General features: G+C 50.6%; 1 protein-coding gene across 1 annotated transcript in view; it reads right to left on the bottom strand.

Annotated features, from left to right (window-relative positions):
- Positions 1 to 4,190: 4,190 nt before the first annotated feature.
- LOC149325703 (uncharacterized) overlaps positions 4,191 to 24,352 on the bottom strand; it is a 65,195-nt gene continuing 45,033 nt past the window's right edge. Inside the window, exon 2 of the mRNA XM_089564369.1 lies at positions 4,191 to 4,886. Within this exon, the coding sequence (XP_089420495.1) occupies positions 4,191 to 4,886 (696 nt within the window). The remainder of the gene's footprint in view (positions 4,887 to 24,352) is intronic.

Raw genomic sequence — 24,352 nt, forward strand, 5'->3', positions numbered from 1 at the left:
GCCGTCACGTGGACCACGGCAGGACCCACGAGGCTACTGGGACGGAAGTGCCGTTCACGTTGAAGGCGCCTTCCACGAGCATCTTCTCCGCCGCCGCAGCCGAGGCCATGGCGACGCAGAACTTCATGCCTCCATGGTGCTGGAGGCTCTCTAGCCCTTTCGGGCCGACAACCCACTCGATGCCGTCGACGATGTCGTCAGCAGTCGCGTCGGAAGTAACTGAAAACTGGAAACAGTGCGCCTTTGGGGGCGGCGCACGGAACACCGGAGGGGCAGCAGGTCCCGGGCCTCCCATGACGTCACGGGCGGCCGACTGGGCTGCTGCTTGAAGGTCTCGAAGTTGCCCGAGCACCGGCAAAGGCACGGCGCCTGGGCTGGGAGGCTGGTTGCGGATCCTCGGGGTCGCAGTGGATCCGAGGCCCGCCTGCACTTGTCAAAACTTCTCAGCAAGCCAGCGCCGGAAAAAAGTGCGCTGGTTGTGGACGAGCTCGGGCAGCAACAAGCGTGCTCGGCGGTCGTCGAGCTACGAATGTCTGCCGCTCGCGGCATCGCTCAATTTAAAGGCGGCAAGGAAACTTCCAGATAAAAGGACAAGATCATCTACAGTAATCTAGAATAACCTAGATGCAGCCTTTCATGGCTGCGATCAATCGAGATTAGTCTGGTCGCTTCTCGCGTCACGAACAAAAGTGATAACAACCGTTTCCTGCAGCCTTGAGCGTGAACGAACAAACACTACAATGATACGTGGCAATATATTGCTCCACGCTTTTTAAACATTCTTCGTTCGTCGTCCACGTCTTGCGGCAGTCATATCATCTGGCGACGAGGCACTTCGGCCACGCGTGGAGCCGCCTCGGGAGTGCGGAAGAAACGTTCTCCGCTAAGAAGACCAGCCAGTCCACCCGACACGTTCTTCGAACGCTTGACCGTCGGCTGAGCTGTTGGTGGAGCACGAAAACGAACAAAAGCAGCAGGAACGCTGACAGGGGGAAGAGTACTGCCAAAATGCCTCCTTACGGAAAGGTGCACGGAGTCTGATGCTAAACTCAGAACTTCGAATCATACGTGGAGCGTTTTGAACTCTTTGTGGTCGCGAACGAAATCGCTGAAGGAAGAAAACTGTCTGTATTTTTGGCTGTTATAGGCGCAGAAGCATATGAGGTGTTGAAAAGTCTGTTTGTTCCGATAACAGCCGCTGAGGAAATGTATGCTGAGGTAAAGCGACTGCTTCATTTCATTTCATTTTTTCATTTATTTATACTGTCAGCCCAGATCACGGGCTATAACAGGAGTGGATAATGAGGTATAAAAGATAGCAAAAACAAACATTGAAACGGGCACAAAAATTCGGTACATAAAGCGTTCACCACTTATACAAAAAATAAAACACTGCCATATAATTCATGTAGACAATAAAACATCATGCAGCTTATCTAAAAATTCCCTAAGTGATTGTGAGGTGACAACAGAGTTTGGTAGCATATTCCATTCCTTAATGGTTCTTGGGAAAAACCTAAATTTAAAGCAATCATTCCGGACGGTGGGCATTGGTATGTACAAGCTGTGACAATGGCGTGATATTTCTCCAGTTTTAATTTCAAAGTACTTTGAGTGGTTTATTTTCAAGCTGCGGTTAATAATCTGAAAAAGAAACTTGACCCTGTCACATTTGGTTCTAAAATCGAGCGCTTCCAAATCAGCACGTTTACACAAAGACGTTGGGGAATCAGAATGTCGGTACTTATTAAATACAAACCTAGCACCGAGACGCTGAATTCTCTCCAGCTTAGAGCAATTGAATTCAGTGTGGGGGTCCCAAACAATTTTACCATATTCGAGAATGGGCCATATCAAGCTCTTAAAAACCAGACATTTGATTGAAGGGGTTGCACTATGCATATTTCGTCTGAGGCTCCAGAGTGCTTTTGAGGCCTTGGAACATGTATTATATATGTGTGAATTCCAATGTAAGTCAGAAGTAAGTGTTAATCCAAGATATTTGTATTTATTGACCCTGGTTATTATTCTATCATTGATACTATACTATAATCTGAGATAGTTTCCTTTCTTGTAATGGTCATAAAAACTGTTTTATTTGGATTTAATACCATCTGCCACCTTTTGCACCAATCGTTGATTTTTGCAAATTTAGATTTAGTTCAACATGAGCTTCCAGAGTACCAATTTGTGTATAAATGATACAGTCGTCTGCATACAATCGGACCGGTACACTGAGTTCGTTAGGCAAGTCATTGATGAAAATCAAAAACAGGAGCGCGCCCAGGACGCTGCCCTGCGGAACGCCGGAGTCTACTGGACTAATGCTGGATTTATGAGCATGAACTTGAACATACTGTGCTCGACAGGAAAGATAGGACGTAAACCACTTAGTTATCGTTTCGTTTTTAAATATACATCTGATTTTAAGTAACAGTTTAGGGTGCGAGACTTTATCAAACGCTTTTGCGAAATCTAAAAATACTATGTCTGTTTGCATGCGGGAATTAATTGACAAGCAGAGGTCGTGTACAGTTCCGGTGAGTTGTGTTTGTGGAAAGTCCCTTGCGAAAGCCATGCTGATTAGCAAACAACAAATTATTACAGTCAAGGTAAGTTAATAAATGTTTTTAGATGATATGTTCAAGTATCTTAGAGCTAGCGCAAATGAGGGAAATAGGTCTGTAATTCTCAACGTTCGAAGTAGGACCACTTTTAAGCACAGGCACTATTTTCGCATTTTTCCAAGCAATGGGAACGCAACCACTGTCGACAGAAGACTGAAAAATTTTAGCTAGAAATTTGGAGGTCCACTCTGGATATCTTTATAAAAATTCATTCGGGATTCCATCTGGGCCTGGACTCTTTTTGGTGTCTACATTCAAGAGCAAATTCAGGACCCCTTCCTCACTGATCTCTACATTCGATATAGGAGGACTATCCGCACGCTGAAAACACGGCGATTCGCCATCATCACGTGTGAAAACCGATGTAAAAAATGAATTAAATCTCTCAGCTAACTCTACGCTCCCTTCATCATTTGCCTGCTTATTTTTACCTGAGCGATTTACATACCTCCAAAACTTGCTAGGTTCCTCGGTTAGAAATCTTGTGAGAGTCTGACTGTAGAATTTGTCTTTATTTTCTTTGATGAGGCGTTTTAATTCTTGGCTCATTAGATGTATGGAGTTTTTCAGTACAGGACTCGGGTGGTCTGAGCATCTTTTACGCTTACGTTTTAGCTGTCTTTTTTTGTGAATGATATCCCTATTAATCCAAGGATTCCTTCTTATTGTTTTCATGGTTTTAGGAATAAACATATTGACTCCATGCGCTATCATGTTTGCAAAGAACTCCCACATTTCATCGGTTCCAGCTCCGTCTTCATAGAAGCTCATGAATTCATTAAACGAGTTTTCGAGGTAGTCTAATACTCCGACATCGTCAGCAGCAGCAAAATTCAAAACAACTCTTCTACAAGGTTTATGACGGATATCAGGAATCATATTGAGTGACACAACCACCATCTTATGGTCAGACAAACCTTCTTCCACATCACAACTCTGCAAAAACTCTTGTAAACCGGATGACAAGAAGACAAGATCCAATATCGAAGATGTAGTTGAACATACTCTTGTGCTCTGGTCAACAATCTGGTTCAAATCGTAGCAATATGCGAGTTCAACCAGCTGTTCACTGGTAGCTCCATCAACATTGCCAGGAGAAAGAGACAAACAATCAATTTCAGGCAGATTGAAATCACCAAGTAACAAGATATTGTCACCATAGTGAATTTTGGAGTCCAATAATCTTTTCAAGGCAACAAGCACATCAGTAGTTGAGTTTGGAGCTCGGTAGAAAGCCCCCACTAAGACACTGCGAGAATTCAGCCTGATTTTGACCCATGCAGTTTCTAAATCTCCAAACGCTTCCTTGATAGAAAAGGCTATGTTGCTCTTTATCATTATCGCAACGCCACCACCTCTCCTTTCACGGTCTTTTCTTACTATGGAGTAGCCGGGGGGTGTAACTTCACAGTCTCCGATACCTTTGTGTAGCCAAGTCTCAGTGATTATGATAGTATCAGGATCATGCTCAAGACATATACTTTCTATCGCATCTACTTTGTTAATCATGCTTCTGGCGTTCACATTTATAATCTTGAAGCAATCAGGTTTATGATCGTTCAGTCACTCATTGCTAGAATCATCCCGGCATTTAAACCGCTGCTTGGCTTCGTCGTCCCAAGCGTAAAGGGTATTATTAACTTTCAACTTATCAAAAATTAACTTTGCTTTCGCACCATTCTTTCGTTCATTCGCACATGAGTTCCAGAGATTTTTCCTTATTTCAACAATTCGCTTAGAAAAATCCTTACTTGCAGTATACGCAGTGCCCTTCAGGTTGAAACAATTACTCAAGATTCTCATCTTGTCCCTAAAGTCTGCAAACTTAACAATGATCGGACGGTCACTACCTTCTTTCATCTTTCCAAGTCGGTGAATGCGTTCAATAGAGTCAACCCTTTGTTTAAGTTTCGCTTCAAAAATATCCTCATTCACTTTTTCCAATAGGACCTCTGCGCTCTCTGACTCCTCTTCTTTCACACCTCTTATGATTAGATTATTGCATCGCGAGCGATGCTCTAATTCATGAAGTTTTCGGGAAACAGTTGCCATTTCTATGCCAGATCTTTCAGCAAATGTCTCTAGTTTAGAATGCCTGTCTCTAGCCTCATCGAAGTTTATAAGCTTTTGTTCAATAGTAGACAGCCTGGATTGCACGTCAAGCATGCGTGCCTCTGAAGACAATTGATTTTCCTGAATTTCCTTCAATTTGGCGAGGATTTCAGTTTTAGTTTCCAACCCTTTAGTGTCCGAAAACCTCTGTGATTGCCGAACGGTGCAAATTCAGTCGCCGCGTACAACTAGAGCATGAAGGTGTGGAAGAATTTACTGTTGAACTGAAACACTTGGCTAGGAAGTGCGACTTTGGCACATTCTTGCAAGATGCGTTACGTGACAGACTAGTTGCAGGCTTGAGGAACGAGGAAATCCAGCTCGCATTGTTCGGCGCAGAGAAGTTAACGTTTCAGGGGGCGCGCAAAATTGCATTGGATGTAGAGTAAGCCGCAAAGGACGCCTCTGTAATGCAAGCGAGAGAAGCAAACTTATCACGGCATTCCTTGCAGGCTAAGAGCAAGAGCGAAGGAAAGGAAGATTACCGAAGTCTAATCCTGACTTCCTGAGTCTGAGTCTAGACAGCTTGACAGGGGCCCTGCGCCCTAACAAATTTCTAGAGTACAGTGCAACAAAAAGCATCGCTAAGGACTGAAACAACATGACATAATTACAACAATCAAAATGAAATTAGGTACAGAAAAGAACTGCTACAAAGATTTAGTTGTTCTGACCTTGAGGAGTGATCGGTTGCAGACACATTTACTCAAAATTTAGCAGATACGCCTCAAGTGCGCCCGGTTTCTGCTGCATACATGCTGCATACATTTACATCTTTTGAGATTAACTCATTTAGAAGCCTGCTTATGCGATTTTCAATGCTGTTCTACCCCTGATTCGTCCTAGAAAACGGTACCCACCAGGTTCCGAGGAGCATATCGCAAGTCAGGAGGCCGTTTCATATTAAACAGTGATAGATATGCCTTATTGAATTTCAGGCATGTCTTAAATCGTGTTATCAATCGGTAGCCGTATAAATTAATGAACGGTAAAACGTTGTACACTTGAAAAAGAGGCATTGGTGGTGCGGCCCAGGAAACTCCCGCAACTTGCCGGAGGGCTTTTTTCTGTAATATGCGAATTCTATTAATATTTACCTTCGATGTTGTACTCCAAACTAAAGAACAGTAGTCTATTTGGAATGAAAGAAGGCAATTATACATCTGAAGTTTAAGCCTTGCAGGTAAGACATGACCGCAGTTACACAGTACTCCATCTACTTTCGCCAAATTAGCAAGGACATAGTTCACGTGCGAGTTCTATACCAAATGTTCATTAAATATGACACATAGCACCTTAGTCTCTGGTAAAAGTGCAATCTTGTCTGACTCGATATAGAGGTCAAATCTGCAACTTATGTGTTTATGGGCCAGGATAAAAAGGATTGCCTTAGTCTTTTTATTATTAATATACAGTGAGTTTGCTTGACTCCAATGATGTAACTTTTCAAGAGTGGCATTGATTGGCTGCATCATGAAGATCATCAAGGCTGTCAGACCTTATAAATACGCTCGTGTCGTCTGCGTAGATAATGAAGGAAGCATGGTCTGTGATGTTTACAATATTATTTATATATCAATTGAATAACAAAGGTCCTAAGACACTACCTTGTGGAACACTGGCTTTCAGGAGTTCCGGAGTAGAACAGTTCTCATTTATTAAGACGAATTGTTGACTGTTTATTAGATGCGATTTCAGGAGATTTATTGACACTCCCCGAAATCCATAAAGTTCTAGTTTTGCTAAAAGTGTTTCGTGATTCAAAGAGTCAAATGCTTTCGAGAAGTCTACAAAAATACCAATAATTAGCTCCTTTGCTTCTAAAGACTTTATTATGGTTTCCTTTTGTGTTAATAAAGCAAGTTCGGTCGACATTCCTTTTTGAAAACGAAACTGCCATAGGGTTATTAAACTGTGTTTTTCGCAAAAAGAATTCATTCTAGTGCAATAATTTTTTATAGTCCTTTGGAAAAGGCAGGGAGGACTGATATTAGCCTATAATTTGAAAAGTTGTCTTATCACCTGATTTGAGTATCACAACGACCTTTGCACGCTTCATGTCTTCTGGAAATATGCCGGATGTCATGCGCAGGTTAAAAACCTGGGCAAGAACCGACAAAATATGTTCTAAAACGAATTTCACTAGTTTTATTTTGAGACCGTCAATGTCTCTAACTTTACTGTTTTTAATCCGAGGAATTCTGCGCAAATCTCACTACTTTTCGTTGCAGAGACGAAAGCGCTGTCTGTGTTGGAGGCGCATAAGTACGGAATGTGACATATTGTGTTTCCTATCTGCTAGGTTAACGAAATAAGAATTAAAGGCATCTGCTAGAGGCTTTTCTGTAAGAGTATTTCCGTCACACTGTATTTCCAGAATTGGTTTGCTGGATATACTTCGATATAAGAGCAGGTTTAACGTGCTCGACAATTCATCAGGATGAGCAGTGTGAGAGCTCTTGCGAACACATTGTTGAAGTGCGTACGCTTGGCATTTCGGAGAACCTTCGTGACAGTACACCTAATTTTTTAAAACTGAACCAGGTCTTGTTTTTTTTCTAGATTTGATAAATTTGGCCTACATAAGGGTACGCCACATGTACCCACAAAACGCCACATGGTCGCAAAACGTTGGATTGGTGTCAAATTAGGTGGAAAAATGTGTAAATAAGCGTAATCCCTGGGATAAGGAACGTGAAAAAGGTTTCATTTTTGAGGATCGCTGACCAATACTGTAAGGGCGTCGTGCGCATCTTCTTGTACGCGTTTGTTTTGCTTGCGTTTTTTTATACAGTTGCACCCCGAGCCACTTCACCATGACGCCGGACGACCCAGGCAGGGAGGAAACTTTTGTTTGTCTTTTGTATTGCCACGTATCATTGTAGTGTTTGTTCGTTCACGCTCAAGGCAGCAGGAAAGGGTTGTTATCACTTTTCTTGGTGACGCGAGAAGTGACCAGACTAATCTCGATTGATCGCAGCCATGAAAGGCTGCATCTAGGTTTTTCCAGATTTCTGTAGATGATCTTGTCTTGTTATCTGGAAGTTTCCTTGCCGGCTTTAAATTGAGCGATGCCGCGAGCGGCAGACATTCGTAGGTCGACGATTGACGAGCACGCTTGTTGCTTACGCCGCCGCCGAGTGATTCAGTTCTTTTGCGGGCGCAAGTCAGCCCAAATAAAGAGTTTCGTTTGCAAGTATTTCTGGTGTCCTCCTGACCGCTGGACTGCCGTCACTACAACGTGACAATATGCTTAATGTGGCTACTCCAGTTTAGAGTTGACGTAATATGGATACTAACGGTAGCAGAGCTCACCCGCGAACAACTCCAGAAAACGAGACGGGCGCGCTGGCGCCAACTGACCTGACCTGCACTTCCTGCAGATATCAGGGACTTCGGCTGGTTGCGAGGCTGGCGGGTCCTGCCCACTAGAGACCGCCTTGCGGCTTGGGGCGTGGCGCCCTCCGCCCGATGCCCGCAATGCGGTCTCTTAGAAACATTGCGGCACGCTATGTTTGAGTGTGTAGTTGCGCGCACCTTTCGGATACTGGTGTCACGCATGTTTTTAAACCGCCTCGAAGCGCGCACTAGTTCACGCGAACTGTTGACAAATATGCTCTTGTGTGTCGGCATGTTCGTTATGTAGCGGCAGCGTGGAGCGGCTTCCTTAAATGGGCGTCCGCAAAGAGCAATGTTTCCGATGTTGCAGCGCCTCCGCACGCGCCTCTTTGAGCAAGCATGCGTGGACGCAGTGTCAATGAGCGAAGCGGAGTTTTTCCGCAAGTCGTCGACATACTTCATCGTCCTGCGCGGCGGTCGAGTATCGGCTTTCTTATTGCCCTACTGACGTGCTGAGTGCAGCGGCACTGCGCATGTGCATGTGACATCATACCTTTGAGTTCAGCCGTTTTGTTTTGTACTTTTGTTGACATTAGAAAAAATAAACTTCTCTTTCTACGCCGCCACCGAGTGATTCAGTTCTTTTTGCGGGCGCAAGTAAGCCCTAAAAAAAAGCTTCGTTTGCAAGTATTTCTGGTGTCTTCCTGACCGCTGGACTGCCGTCACTAAAACGTGACATCTGGTAAAGGTGCGGGGTAGCCTTCTGTAAGGGATCGTTAGTGTACGCGGAGTCATTGGAACGCGGCTGGGGGCGCTCAACGCGGAGCGTCTCCTTTCTTGGAACGCGCCCGCTCGCGAACGCGCTGGGAAGAACGGGTGTCCCCCGACACGCGGTACCGATTCGCGCACGTACTGGCACGAATGTATATTTGTGTTTGTTTTTATATGACACGACCGTGCGTTTGGGTTTGTGGAAAGGGCGTTTTGCCCTACGGAAGCTGGAGGGCTGGCCAGGCTCTCGATAAACCAGTCATGTGAACATCGTAACATGATTGGAAGCCACCAAATGTGGGCCGGGCCTTGAGGTCTTTAAAACCGGGCCCCGGAGCTGGAAGCGGGTTTCTGCGCTACGGTGAGATGCTACGCATCTTCGGCAACGCCGAGTAGGGGCCTCCCCTAGTATTAGCCAGTTCCACCTTTTTGTTGTGTTGTATCTTTGTGCCGTTAATTTGTCTCGAGTGTCTAAACTTCTATACGCTGTAAATATTTGTATATAAAACTTCAAGTATTCATTTTTGTTATCCCTGCGTCTTCAAGTCTTCGAGTTAAGCAAACCGTCTCTGGCGGGGGCACCTCTGGTGCGAGGAAAGAAGATAAAGAACCTGTGAAAATTTACTGGCGCAGTCGACAGGATCCTGCGGCCATCGAAAGACAGCGCAGGAAGACGATTGAAAACAGGGAGAAAGGTGACGATCAGGCAACAGCAGCGTTCGAGAAAGGACCTGCGGAGAGACGGCGGCAAGGACGCAAGGACCACGGCAGGTGTCCAGCGACGCGGGACTGCATCCGGTCAAGGAAAGCAGCGCGTCGAGAACTCGACGGTCACCGGCGGCGGACCAGCGGCGTCCGACAGCTCATCGCAGCGTGCGGTGAAAGTGGATGTGGACTCCGACGCCAAGGAGTGGCAATGCGGATCGACGCATCGAAACCGTGAGTTTCCTTGGTCGCATTGTTCACGTCCCTGTGTTCGAGCCGGTAGGACAGCTGAGGGGTACGGAAGACGGTATGGAGAGTTATCCAAGCCGGTCTTCACTCGATGTGAGTTATCGAGTGCAATTGACGAAGGCGCGTTTAGCTTATTATCAGGCTGAGCTTGCAAAATTGAATGGAGGAAAGGCGCCGCTATGCGAGGAAAAAAACTCCGGATTTGCAGGCGTTAGAAGCAAGGCGCCAGCAGCTAGAGCTCGAGCTGGCTAAGCTCAAGGAGTCAAGGAGAGCTAATCAACTAGGCAGGGAGAACTGCCCCGAGTCCCGAGCGGAGAGGCCGCCAGTGCTGGAAGGCAAAGGCATATGCCTGTCAAGCACAGGTGAGGAAAACAGCCAGGCAGAAGTAAAAAGTGAGCCCGATTTCTGCGAAGCTGGAGTCTCAGTTCAAGAAAGCAGCCTGATGGAACGCAGCGTCGCGGTGTTAGAGGCGGTGAACGCGCACCCCGGCGATCCAGCTGCACAGGTTAGCACTGCCCCAGATAAGACCAGGGACGAGGGCGCGAGTTCCGGAATAAAAACTCGGTCTCAGGCAAGCTGCGAAAAAGAGCAGTCGGTTCAGCGTGAAACGACCAGCGATGACAGACGTCAGACTGGCGAGCTAGGGATAGGAGGAGGTCAAACGTTGCCGCAACGGCACACTGTGCCAGGCATGTGGCATGAAGTGCCACGTAGCACTATTGATGGCAAAGTCCTTTCATTTGAGGACAGGGAAATTCGTGGCGACTTGCCACAAGGCAAATTAGGATTAAGTGGCTGCGAAAGAGTGCAGGTAGCCTCGGAGGTATATCATGCCACGAAATCGGCAAGCGCCTATAATGCAGGGAGCGGAAATTTCATTTCATGCCCGTGCAGGAACGGAACAAATGACTCCAAGCGAGGCGAAGTAACAGGAGGCAGGTGCGTGGCCTTCACGTTGAAAGTCAGCGCGTGGAGCGGTACATCCCGTGCTGCAGGACGCCAAATCACGTGTGGCAAAAGTGGTCGCACTGATATGATTAGGCTGGACAGGGACTATGTTCCTCACGCAGTACGCGGTTCGACCCGGCGCGCCGGAGAAAGCTTTCCCTCAAGTGTGTCGCGTGCTGAAGTATTTGGACTTATCGAGGATCAGGACGTTGTTTTCGATCCTGGAGGGCAGCATTTTTGAATTCTTGCCCCGCTGTGGCACCAGCCTAATGAGCCGAGTGGCAGTTAGGCGTTAATTGTGTTGAGACGCGTAGTGGCTCGAACGCACACATGGACGCTCGGTGCGACCAAGGAGGCTCACGTGGCCGCTTTCGGACCCCGTATCAGTGCTACTGAACGCTCTAGTTGCGAGTGTCGGTGTGTGTGTGTGTCGAACAGGACGCGGGTGTGCATGCTGGTGAACTGGGTGCAACGCACCAACTTGGACGCTGTGTTACGGCGCACGGCAGGCATGACACTGTGTGTATTTTAGCGTGCAATTTGCCTATGTTTTCTTGGTGCCTTAAGCATTTTCCTTAATGTTGTGTTGTTGCCCATGTGCATTATTTTGCTTTTGGTTTTGTTTGTGCCAGTGCTAGTGTATCCGCGGTATGTCACCCACAGGGTGGTTTTGTGACCCGTACCGATCCCTTTAGTTATAATTCTAAAAGTGGCATTTGAGCCCTTTGTAGAATCTTGGGAAGGGCGTGTAAGGGATCGTTAGTGTACGCGGAGTCATTGAAACGCGGCTGGGGGCGCTCAACGCGGAGCGTCTCCTTTCTTGGAACGCGCCCGCTGGGAAGAACGGGTGTCCCCCGACACGCGGTACCGATTCGCGCACGTACTGGCACGAATGTATATTTGTGTTTGTTTTTATATGACACGACCGTGCGTTTGGGTTTGTGAAAAGGGCGTTTTGCCCTACGGAAGCTGGAGGGCTAGCCAGGCTCTCGATAAACCAATCATGTGAACATCGTAACATGATTGGAAGCCACCAAATGTGGGCCGGGCCTTGATGTATTTAAAACCGGGCCCCGGAGCTGGAAGCGGGGTTCTGCGCTAAGGCGAGATGCTACGCATCTTCGGCAACGCCGAGTAGGGGCCTCCCCTAGTATTAGCCAGTTCCACCTTTTTGTTGTTTGTCCTTTTGCCGTTTAATTTGTCTCGAGTGCCTTAACTTGTATCTATTGTAAATACTGTACATAAAATTTGAAGTGTTGGCCTTACCCCTGCGTCTCAACTGAACACAAGACCGTCTCTGACAGGGCACCCCTGGTGCGAAGAAAGAAGCTTCAGTCTTCGAGTTAAGCAAACCGTCTCTGGCGGGGGCACCTCTGGTGCAAAGAAGAAGATAAAAAACCTGTGAAACTTTACTCCTTCCATGTACCGGACACCCCCTACAAGCCCTCTGAGTCATCAACCGCAGGACCTGAGTCCAGTCTACCGCGCTAGCCGACGCCTGCAAGGGGACGCACCAGAGTTCGGGAATCTGCCGGACCCTACCCGGAAGCGGAAGCCAGCCGCAACGTCTACCACGAGCTTGCCCCAGACGACGACTCCAATCATTCTTCACCAGCCCCGGGTGCCACCAACCTTCGACGCTTCGCCTGGCGCCGACCCCGAAGAATGGCTGGAGCAGTTCGACTGTGTGGCTATCGTCAACAACTGGGACGATGCCACGAAACTTAGGTACGTCTTCTTCGCCTTGGAGGGACCAGCAAAAGTCTGGTTTGAGAATGAGGAAGCTAACATCACGAACTGGGAAACCTTCAAGGAGCAGCTTCTAAAGACCTTCACGAACATCGTGCGAAAGGAGAGAGCCCAGCAGCTGCTACAGTCTCGCATACAACACCCAAACGAGACCGTTGCAGTGTACACTGAGGAAATGAAGCGTCTCTTCCGGCGTGCCGACGCGAGCATGAAGGAAGAAGAGAAGGAGAAGTTGCTTATGCGAGGAGTTAAAGAGCAACTATTTGCCGGCCTCGTTCGCAACCCACCGAAAACCGTCGCGGAATTCGTAGAAGAGGCATCCACAATGGAGAAAACCCTTGACGCCCGAGCCCGCCAGTATGACCGCCAGCCGCGCTTTTTGTCAGCAAGCTGCATGGACACCGCTAACAACGATAACCTGCGGGAGGTTATACTTGAAGTTGTGCGAGAGGAGCTCCGACGATTGCTGCCAACGGGAACGCTGCCGCAACTTTCATCGCTCACTGACGTCATCCGGGACGAGGTTCAACAGGCCTTGGGTGTGACGCCGACACCCACGCAGCCTCTGCAGCCCCCAGACATGACTTACGCCGCAGCTGTGCACCGTCCTGCACCTTGACGACGGGACCCAAGCCCCTATCGCCCTCAGCCAGCTGCGTTGGACCGCCGCCAGCTCGCCCCAACCCGCCCGTCCTACGAGCGACGCGCGCAGCCGAGGAAATGCGATGAGTGGAGAACTCCCAACCAGCGCCGCCCACTATCCTTCCATTGTGGCGAAGCCGGTCACGTCCTCCGGCACTGCCCATACAGAAGACTGGGCATCCGAGGGTTCTCTTACGACGCTCCACGACCCCGACCCGGCCAGCGACCAGCCGAAATCGAGGTGTTTTTGCGTCGGGAAGAATACTCATCGCCGCGCCGCCTATCACGTTCCCTGTCGCCATCGTCTCCGCGCTTTGTTTCTTCCAGCCGAGATTACGCCATGCGTGGACGCTCCCCCAGCCCCCGAAGGTTAAACTAAATAAAGCAGCCTCTGGAGGTGGGAGCGCAATGACAAAGATCCTCCATCGACGAGTACTCAAGACCATGCCTCAACTACGACGACACCGACGACGACGACGCGGCCAGACTTGAAGCTTTTACCGCTGCCCAGTGAAGTAACGTCGCAGTACGCCCACCGCAGCCTCACTACTCGACGAAGCCGAGATCGGACACCGAAGACAACGTACAATACGGGAACGCGAACAAGTGACCTTGAAGTTACGGTCGACGGTCACGCGGTTACTGCCTTGGTGGACACGGGAGCTGACTACTCTGTCATGAGTGGCCCACTCGCTGTCCGACTCAGGAAGGTAACAACAACCTGGGATGGCCCGCTGATCCGCACCGCAGGTGGCAACCTGATTACGCCGTCAGGACGCTGCACCGCGAGAGTTACTGTAAATGGGAGAACCTATGCGACAACCTTCCTGATCCTACAGCAGTACTCGAGAGACGTGATTTTGGGAATGGACTTCCTGAAAGAATATCGGGCGGTCATCGACCTTCGATCTAAGTCGATCAAGCTTCCCACGGAAAAAGCCACACCTGTTGCGACGAGCGCGACTCATCACGTTGCCTTAAACGTCCTCGATGAAGCATTGAGCGTGCCGCCCCGATCAAGTGTTCTCGTTGGCATAGGTACTGGAGACATCGAAAATGCCGAAGGCGTTATCGAGGGGAACACCCAGTTACTCCTGGATCGAGGATTGGGCATTGCGAGGGGAGTCGCCGAAATCCGAAATGGGCAAGCCCAGGTGTTGCTAACCAACTTCACCGAAGAATACCGGCATCTAAACAAAGGTACGACGATCGCTTTCCTCGACGAGCTGGCAGACATCAGAGACGTATTCCCCTACCCGACCAACCCGCAGAACTATCTGACCAAGGCCATCAATCCACGTTCGACATCAATCCACGTTCGGCAGCAGTGCTGACGCACTGCTGCCCAGATCCATCCGGCCGCCTTGCTCGTTGGAGCCTGCGTCTTCAAGAATTCGACATAACTGTAGTCTACAAATCTGGCCGCAAGAATTCCGACACAGAGTGCTTGTCGCGAGCCCCTGTCGACGCTGCACCGGAACAGGAAGACGACGACGCTTTTTTAGGACCGGTAAGCGCCAGCAGTTTCGCGCACCAGCAGCGCTCGGATCCTGAGTTGCAAAGCCTAGTTGATTATTTGAAAGGCAAGACCGCATCGCCTCCCCGGGGGTTCAATCGCCAACTGTCGTCCTTCGTCCTTCACAATAATGTCCTTCTGAAGAAGAACTTTGCGCCCAACAGGACAGTGCATCTTCTGGTCGTGCCCAAAAATCTCAAGCACGAAATTATGCAGGCATGTCATGATGAGCCGACTGCAGGGCATCTCGGGATTGCTCGCACGTTGCACCGCATCCAGAAGAAGTACTATTGGCCGCGGCTAGCAACCGACGTTTCCCATTACGTGAAAACGTGCCGTGAGTGTCAGCGACGCAAAACGCCTCCGACTAGACCAGCCGGACTTCTGAACCCCATACCACCGCCAACTGAGCCCTTTCAGCAAATCGGGATGGACCTCCTCGGCCCCTTTCCCACTTCATCATCAGGTAACAAATGGATCATCGTGGCCACCGACTACATGACCCGCTACGCCGAAGCAAAAGCGTTGCCTAGTGGTACCGCCATAGAAGTTGTAAAATTTTTTGTCGAACAAATTCTCCTCCGACACGGCGCACCCGAACTGCTCATCACAGCCAGAGGAACAGCATTTACAGCGGAGCTGACGCAAGCCATTTTAAGGTACAGCCAGACAAGCCATCGGAGGACAACTGCCTATCATCCGCAAACCAACGGACTCACAGAGCGTCTGAACAAGACCATCGCAGACATGCTCTCCATGTACATCAACGCCGAACACAAGACATGGGACTCTATTCTGCGCTACGTGATCTTCGCCTATAATACTGCCGCCCAGGAGACAACCAGGTTTACTCCATTCCAGCTGGTATACGGCAGGAAGCCCACGACAACACTCGACGCAATGCTCCCGCACGTTTCCGACGAAGGCAACCTCGACGTCGCTGCCTACCTTCATCGCGCCGAGGAAGCCCGAAGATTTGCGCGGCTTCGCATACAAGACCAGCAGCACATCGACGCCCGACGCTACAATCTGCGCCGACGAGACACGCATTACAAGCCAGGTGATCGGGTTTGGATATGGACGCCAGTTCGCCGCCGTGGATTGAGCGAAAAGTTGCTGCGACGCTACTTTGGCCCGTACAGGGTTCTCCGTCGCATCGGTGACCTCGACTATGAAGTCATCCCCGACGGCACGACAGCATCTCAGCGACGCCGCCCACGCCCGGAAGTCGTACATGTCGTACGCCTGAAGCCATATTATGAACGCTAAAGGACTCGAAGTTTCATTCTCCGCGCTTATTTTTATTTTAAAGCATCGAGACGATCCTTCTTTGGAAGGGGGGTAATGCCACGTATCATTGTAGTGTTTGTTCGTTCACGCTCAAGGCTGCAGGAAAGGGTTATCACTTTTGTTAGTGACGCGAGAAGCGACCACACTAATCTCGTTTGATCGCAGCCATGAAAGGCTGCATCTAGGTTTTTCCAGATTTCTGTAGATGATCTTGTCTTGTTATCTGGAAGTTTCCTTGCCGGCTTTAAATTGAGCGATGCCGCGAGCGGCGGACATTCGTAGATCACAATAGCATAGTGGGCGAGTTGGTATTGCATCTTTAAGGAACGAAACAGCGCAACTAAAACGAAGGACCAAGAAAAAGAGAGACACGAACACGCGCTGACTTACAACTGACTGTTTTAATCGGAAAACCACATATAAATATAAACCACATATCTCTAATCGCTGCGTCACAGGCTCACATCGTCATCGCAAACTACTAACATAAAAATAAAAATAAAGGAAAAACCATTGGCGAAAGGTAAGCACCTACAGGCTCCCACGCTTTTCCAACAGATATATCTCGCGCTTAGACAAGGCTATCGAAGTGCTGCTCACACATGAGTCACCTTCTGTGCAGATATGATACGCCTCTACTACTTCCCGTACCAGTTGTTCTTTATGGCGATACAGCACAACAGTGTTGTCAAAGTACGGAGTGCATAGGCAGGATTTGCAATGTGCAGCCAGTTTTGACGAACCGGAGCCACGCAAAGAATTATCGTGTTCCAAAAGGCGTTCGTTGAGGCACCTGCCTGTTTGACCCACGTAGAAATGGCCACACGAGAACGGAATCCTGTAAACGACTCCAACTCTGCACTGCACAAACTGAGTGGCATGATGGACTCCGCACCCTTCTGTGGCGTTGCCGTTTTCTTTCTTGCGTTTCACTGACGCCGGAACCTTGCTCAGCCTATTAGGCGCTGAAAACAAGACCTTGCCCCCAAACTTCGCCGCTATCTTCTTCCATCTGTGAGACAGCCGATGCACATATGGGACTACCACCCCTTTGTTCTTACTTCCAGTGTCATTTTCAGCTACTTTTTCTTTTTTTGTTTTCATTTTCAAGAGTAGCCTGTTGCACGTTGACACTAACACCTCTTCCGGAAAACCTGCTGCTCTGCAACGAGACCATTGTGGGTCAAAGCTTGAACCAACTTCATGCAAGCATGACTTCTTAATTGCCGCTCCAAGGCACGCCATGGCGATCCCGTTCTTGACCAGCTTGGAATGATTTGAATCAAAATCAAGAAGTGGCTTTTGCGTTCTTGGTGCGTAACGCCAACGTGGATGACTATCTTGTGGCACTACCAACGGAAGCAAGCCCTGAAGTGGTCAATAACATCATGAAGGTATTTTCAAGCACGGCGCCTGAACTAAGGTTTACCTATGAAATGCCTTCTGAAGACCGCCTGCAGTTTTTGGATATCAACTTCAAGTTTCAAAGGAACCATGTATGTTGGCGTTACGCACCAAGAACGCAAAAGCCACTTCTTGATTTTGATTCAAATCATTCCAAGCTGGTCAAGAACGGGATCGCCATGGCGTGCCTTGGAGCGGCAATTAAGAAGTCATGCTTGCATGAAGTTGGTTCAAGCTTTGACCCACAATGGTCTCGTTGCAGAGCAGCAGGTTTTCCGGAAGAGGTGTTAGTGCCAACGTGCAACAGGCTACTCTTGAAAATGAAAACAAAGAAAGAAAAAGTAGCTGAAAATGACACTGGAAGTAAGAACAAAGGGGTGGTAGTCCCATATGTGCATCGGCTGTCTCACAGATGGAAGAAGATAGCGGCGAAGTTTGGGGGCAAGGTCTTGTTTTCAGCGCCTAATAAGCTGAGCAAGGTTCCGGCGTCAGTGAAACGCAAGAAAGAAAACGGCAACGCCACAGAAGGGTGCGGAGTCCATCATGCCACTCAGTTTGTGCAGTGCAGAGTTGGAGTCGTTTACAGGATTCCGTTCTCGTGTGGCCATTTCTACGTGGGTCAAACAGGCAGGTGCCTCAACGAACGCCTTTTGGAGCACGCTAATTCTTTGCGTGGCTCCGGTTCGTCAAAACTGGCTGCACATTGCAAATCCTGCCTATGCACTCCGTACTTTGACAACACTGTTGTGCTGTATCGCCATAAAGAACAACTGGTACGGGAAGTAGTAGAGGCGTATCATATCTGCACAGAAGGTGACTCATGTGTGAGCAGCACTTCGATAGCCTTGTCTAAGCGCGAGATATATCTGTTGGAAAAGCGTGGGAGCCTGTAGGTGCTTACCTTTCGCCAATGGTTTTTCCTTTATTTTTATTTTTATGTTAGTAGTTTGCGATGACGATGTGAGCCTGTGACGCAGCGATTAGAGATATGTGGTTTATATTTATATGTGGTTTTCCGATTAAAACAGTCAGTTGTAAGTCAGCGCGTGTTCGTGTCTCTCTTTTTCGTGGTCCTTCGTTTTAGTTGCGCTGCTTCGTTCCTTAAAGATTCGTAGATCGACGATTGACGAGCACGCTTGTTGCTTACGCTTGTTGCTTGTTGCCTGCTGCCCCTCCGGTGTTCCGTGCGCCGCCCCCAAAGGCGCACTGTTTCCAGTTTTCAGTTACTTCCGACGCGACTCCTGACGACATCGTCGACGGCATCGAGTCGGTTGTCGGCCCGAAAGGGCTAGAGAGCCTCCAGCACCATGGAGGCATGAAGTTCTGCGTCGCCATGGCCTCGGCTGCGGCGGCGGAGAAGATGCTGGTGGAAGGCGCCTTCAACGTGAACGGCACTTCCGTCCCAGTAGCCTGCGTGGGTCCTGCCGTGGTCCACGTGACGGCTTTTCGAGTACCGCTGTTCGTGGGAGACGCGGCGCTGGCGGTGGCACTGAGCTCCTAGGGCAAGGTGCTTGACATCACTCATCCCGTCCTCAAGGGCCGTCGTCACGTCGGCAACGGGACGCGCGTTGTCCGGACCCAGATGAAGCAGGCGGTGCCGAACTTCTTGACCGTCCAGGGCCACCGCGTTATGTTTGACTACCGAGGCGTCCGGAAGGTGTGTTCCCGCTGCGGGCAGGACGGCCACATCGGCGCGGCGTGTCGAACGCCGCGGTGCGCTCGCTGCGAGGTGTTCGGCCACGACACGGCCGGATGCGGAGCGGCTTGCAGGCGTTGCGGCGGAAGCCACGCCACAGCGGACTGCCTGCGACCACGGTCCTATGCGGCGGCCGCCGCCTCGAGGAGGGAACCGAGCAAGGACAACGTGGCTGCAGAAACACGGAGCACACCAACCGTCCGGACGCCTGTTGCCGACGAGGTCCCTACGACCAGCAGCCCGAGGGAGCCCGAGCCCACCCCCGCGACGGAGGTCCCCGTGAAGGAGCAGCTCGAGGGGACGCCTTCAAACGAGGTGGAGCCGTTCGCTGCAGTTTTCGCCGAGCCCTTGGCGCCGCTTCCCTGCATAGACACCTACGACACCGTGAGCAGCAGCGACGAGTCGAGCGTGGCGTCGGGCGACCTGGAGGAGGTCCCGGACAATGTCACGCCGCTTCGCCTGACATGCGACTTGACGTGCGGGCAGGTGTCAGGGACGACGACTCCTCGAGGTGCGGACGCCGCACGCTAGCCGTCACCAGCCAGCCACACCCTCCCATCGGCGACCCTGGCGTCGGCATCGGCTTCAGCTGCGAGCGTCGCCAAGACCACGCAGACACCGGGGAGCGAGGCCACAAGCGCCGACGACCCCGAAAATATGGACTTTTCCCGACCAGACTTCAAACGTGCCCACCCCCAATCATCGGAATCTGAAGGGACAGTTAACGAACGTTGTAGTAAAAAAGTGCCGCGCGCGTCAAGCGCCGCCCATGGCAGCGCTCTTTAGGTTGTATGTTATGCCGTCGGTGCTCTTGGCAGTCATGGCGGTTGTGCATCTCCTCTCCCAAAATGTTCGGGGATTTCAATCCGTAGACAGACAGAGAGAGGTGATGCACTTTGCCAGGGCTAGGGGCGTCGACATCCTGTTTTTACAGGAATGCAACTTCCGTACTTCACTTGATGTGCTGAATTTCACCACCCGGTTTTCTGTTTTTGCTTATTTTTCATTGACTGATTCTCATATGTGCGGTGTTGGAGTCGTTTTTGTAAACCCCTGCCATTGCGCCGGTGCTCATTGGACTTTCGGGCTGGACGGCCGCACTCTTGCGGTCGACTTCACACTAAACCAGCGGCGGGTACGTGCGTTGGTTGTATATGCGCCAGCACGGCCGACTAGCAGTTCTGATTTTTTCGAGCGCCTCGACTCATTCCCCCTTGATCCCTACCTCACTTTCATCGTCGGTTACTTCAATTGTGTACTTAACATCGACCGTGACGTCCGCGGACAGGGTCCCGGTCGCCGTTATTGCGGTGCCCCCGCGCTCCGCGATCTCGTGACTCAGTTCCGCTTGTCTGACGCGTGGGTGCAGCTTCACGGGGATGCCTTTGGAGCGACGTGGGAGAGAGCACAGTCAGCGAGTCGGATAGACAAATTCTATTTTCCACCAGAGCTCGCTCCTTTTGTCGTTAGCTGCGAAGTTCTCGCGTTCCCTGCAGGCACGCCGGTGATTTCCGATCACCACCCCTTGTCATTCTCGACTTTGGTGAGGACACCCCACGTACTGTTACGTGGCGCATGGACACGAGCCTACTGGCGGACCCGGAAAGTATGGCGTCACTGCGTACGGCGTTGGCCGATTCGTGCAAGTGCTTCGTTGCGACGGATTCATGGGACACACTCAAGGCTCGTTGGCAGGCAACTCTGGTGGCGGCCGGTCAAGACCGCAGACGCCGGGTAACTCATGCACTGAATGACCCCCTCAAGCGCATCCGTATAGTACAAAGGGGAGCACCCTTAACCTTTGCCATGAGCGATTACCTCAGTCTACTTAAAGCACGTTACCACGTGTTGCTCTGGCAGTCATCACGGGCAGCTAGTCGTGCACACCAGCTCGGGTGGCCGATATCAGACCCGGCTGTGCTATGACACGTACGCGCAGGCACGGCAGAGGAATTCGCTCCCGCTACTGTGCCTTTCCTGACACTCCCAGACGGCACCCAAAGCAAAACCACGGCCGATATCTGCACGATCTTCGCAATCCACTTTTCGAACCTGTTCTCTACGGACAGTTGGCTACATCTCCAAGATGGTTATGACGGGCTTCTACAAAGTTTTTTTGGAAACTTGCCACGAGTAGCTCAAGAATTGCATGAAAACCTTTGCGCACCAGCCACAAGCCAAGAGCTGCACGCCATCCTGCTGAGTATGAATGCAGCCTCTGCCCCCGGTCCAGACGGCATTCCAACAAGTTTTTATTCAAAGTTTTTTTACGAGATCCAAGGAGCGCTCCTGAAGATGGCCAACGGCTTCCTCGCGGATGGGTTACGTCCAAACTCTTTCCGCGAATGTCGCATCATACTCATTCCGAAAGCGGGCGGTGACCCCTCCGACCCGCAAGCATGGCGGCCCATAAGCCTCTTAAACGCAGATTACAAAATAGTCACATCTTTACTGAACACAAGAATGCGGACGATCCTACCTCACCTAATCCACCGGGCTCAAACCAGCAGCGTGCCTGACCGCTCTGTGTTTGATGCATTGGCACTCACTAGAGACCTGTTCACATTTGCCAGCAGGACGGGCTTCAGCGGGTGCTTTGTTTCACTAGACCAGGCGAAAGCATTCGATCGGGTGGAACACTCGTGTCTGTTCGGAGTCCTTGAAGCCTTCGGATCCCCTCCGCAAATTGTCAGCAGGCTGCGCTTACTTTACGCAGACCTGAATGCTCGTGTCCCCGTAAACGGCCACCAGAGCGCTCCCTTCTCAGTCACCAGGGGCATAAGGCAAGGATGCCCTCTCTCCCCAACATTCTTCGTGTTATGCCTGGATCCACTCATCCGGCGCATTAACGACAGCCCATCCATACGCGGCTTCCCTCTGCCTGGCCAGGGCCAAATCAAGGTTTCGGCCTACGCCGATGACGTGTCGCTTTTCCTCAAGGACGAGGATAGCTACGCCGCTTTTTCGCGGCTGTTTCTCGAGTACAGCGAGATATCGGGGGCCCTATTGAACAGGAGAAAAAGCAAGGCACTAAGGTTTGGCACCTTCACACCGAACCTTGCGGGCGAGGTGGAGTGGGTGCAGGGAGTGAGAGTCCTGGGAGTAATATTCCTCGCCAGCGGGGAAGTAGCCCGCGAAACCTGGACTAACCTCCGCACGAATGCTGAGAAACGCCTCTCGGTAGCGTCAACTTTCCGCCTTTCATTGGCAGAGCGCAGCTATGTTGTCAAGTCCACAATCCTAGCCGCATGTTTTTTTGTCGCCCGCGTCGCAAACCCACCGCGCACGTTTGCTCGCAGGCTAACCTCGGCCTGTGGCTCTTTCGTTTGGGCGGGCAAAACCGAACTTGTGTCACGAATGTTCATGCGCCTTCCATCGTACATGGGTGGGTTCGGTATACCTTGTATCCGCACCATGTGCAATGTGCTCGCCTTGCGAGGAGTACGAGATCTTGTACGCAACCCAGACTATCCCGGGAGAACACTCCTCACATACTTTCTGGGTACAGCGCGTAACGTGTTTTTTACACAACACGTGGTTGGCCCTACAGCCGAGCAGCCGCCGGCATTTTTCGTTAACGTGCGTCGCACACTGGCGTCGTTGACTGCCAGCGTGCCCGATCAGGATGTTGATGAAACCCCGCCCTCCAGGATGTGTGAAGCACTAACGGTCACTGCGCTGACCCGCGAACAACTCCAGAAAACGAGACGGGGACGCTGGCGCCAACTTACCTCAGCTGGGCTTCCTGCAGATGTCAGGGACTTCGGCTGGCTGCGAGGCTGGCGGGTCCTGCCCACAAGAGACCGCCTTGCGGCGTGGGGCGTGGCGCCCTCCGCCCGATGCCCGCAGTGCGGTCTCCTTGAAACTTTGCAGCACGCAATTTTTTGTGTGTAGTTGCGCATACCTTTTGGATATTAGTGTCACGCATGTTTTTAACCCGCCTGGAAGCGCGCACTAGTTCTCCCGAAGTGTTTCAAAATATGCTCCTGTGTATCGGCATGTTCGTTTTGTGGCGTCAGCGTGGAGCGGCTTCCTTAAATGGGCGTCCGCAAAGAACAATGTTTCCAATGTTGCAGCGCCTCCGCACGCGCCTCTTTGAACAAGCATGCGTGGACGCTCTGTCAATGAGCGAGGCTGAGTTCTTGCGCAAATGCTAGACATACTTTATCGTCCTGCGCGGCGGTCGAGTGTCGGCTTTCTTACTGCCATACTGACATGCTCTGTGCTGCGTCACTGCGCATGACCTTGAAAGATCAGACTTCAGTTCAACTGTTTTGCTTCGTATTTTTGTTCCTTTAGAAAAAAAATAAACTTCTCTTTCCACGCTCGCCTAAGAGAACCCTTCGTAGGTTACAGAATTCACACCATCACCAGAGCATCATCGTGGTTTGGGCTAATTGGTACATCTTCCAAAACTCCACCAGCGCTGCGACGAGGAACAAGAACAGAGAAGGAAGGAAGGGCAAGAGCAAGCACATGTCCTTCTCCTCCCTTCTCTGTTCTTGTTCCTCATTGCAGCGATGGTGAAGTTTTGAACACCATCGCCAGCACGTGCCTTGCTCCTTCCTCAAGCCTAGATCCAGCGGATTACCAGAAGACAACGCCCCTGTTCTGTTTATCACCACTTCGTAACTATGTCAAACAGGACCTCTACAGAAAGGGCCTACATCGACAGCAGCGTTCACATACACTCGGCAGCAGCGGTCCCGAATGTTCCTAACGCTCGCCTATGAGAACCCTTCCTATGTTACACAATTCAAACCATCACCAGGACGTGCCTTTAAACGAGTGTCTCTCAAAGGCGGAGGAGCGGCTTCTGCTTCGCCTATATACAAATACTTTGCTGTGCCCGGCAGCTCTAAAACACTTTGACCCTTCTTTCTCTGGCAGCTGTCCGCACTGTGCGGAGAAGTCTTCGGACATCTACCACATGGTGTGGGCCTGCCCCTCCAACCCTGATATCCCCCCTCACCCCAACCCAACCCGGGAGGACTGGGAGGCGACCCTGCTCGGCTGCTCTGACCTGCAGGCCTAACGGGCCTTGGTCGCGCGAGCCCGGGCAGCGGCCGACGCCACTGGGGTCCCGAACTAGGGACCTCCACCTAATACTTGTGAGGGCTGGCCCCCTTTGGGTCAGCTCATACCTCACCTCCCGAAGTTTATCTGTAAATAAATGTTTTCCACCACCACCACCACCACGTGCCTTGCTCCTTCCTCAAGCCAGGATCCAGCCGATTACCAGAAGACAACGCCCCTGTTCCGTTCATCACAACATCATAACTACATCACATAAGGACCAGTACA

Source organism: Amblyomma mixtum, chromosome 10 (genome assembly GCF_055824585.1).
Source record: "Amblyomma mixtum isolate Tamu chromosome 10, ASM5582458v1, whole genome shotgun sequence".
In the NCBI taxonomy this organism is placed as follows: Eukaryota; Metazoa; Arthropoda; class Arachnida; order Ixodida; family Ixodidae; genus Amblyomma; species Amblyomma mixtum.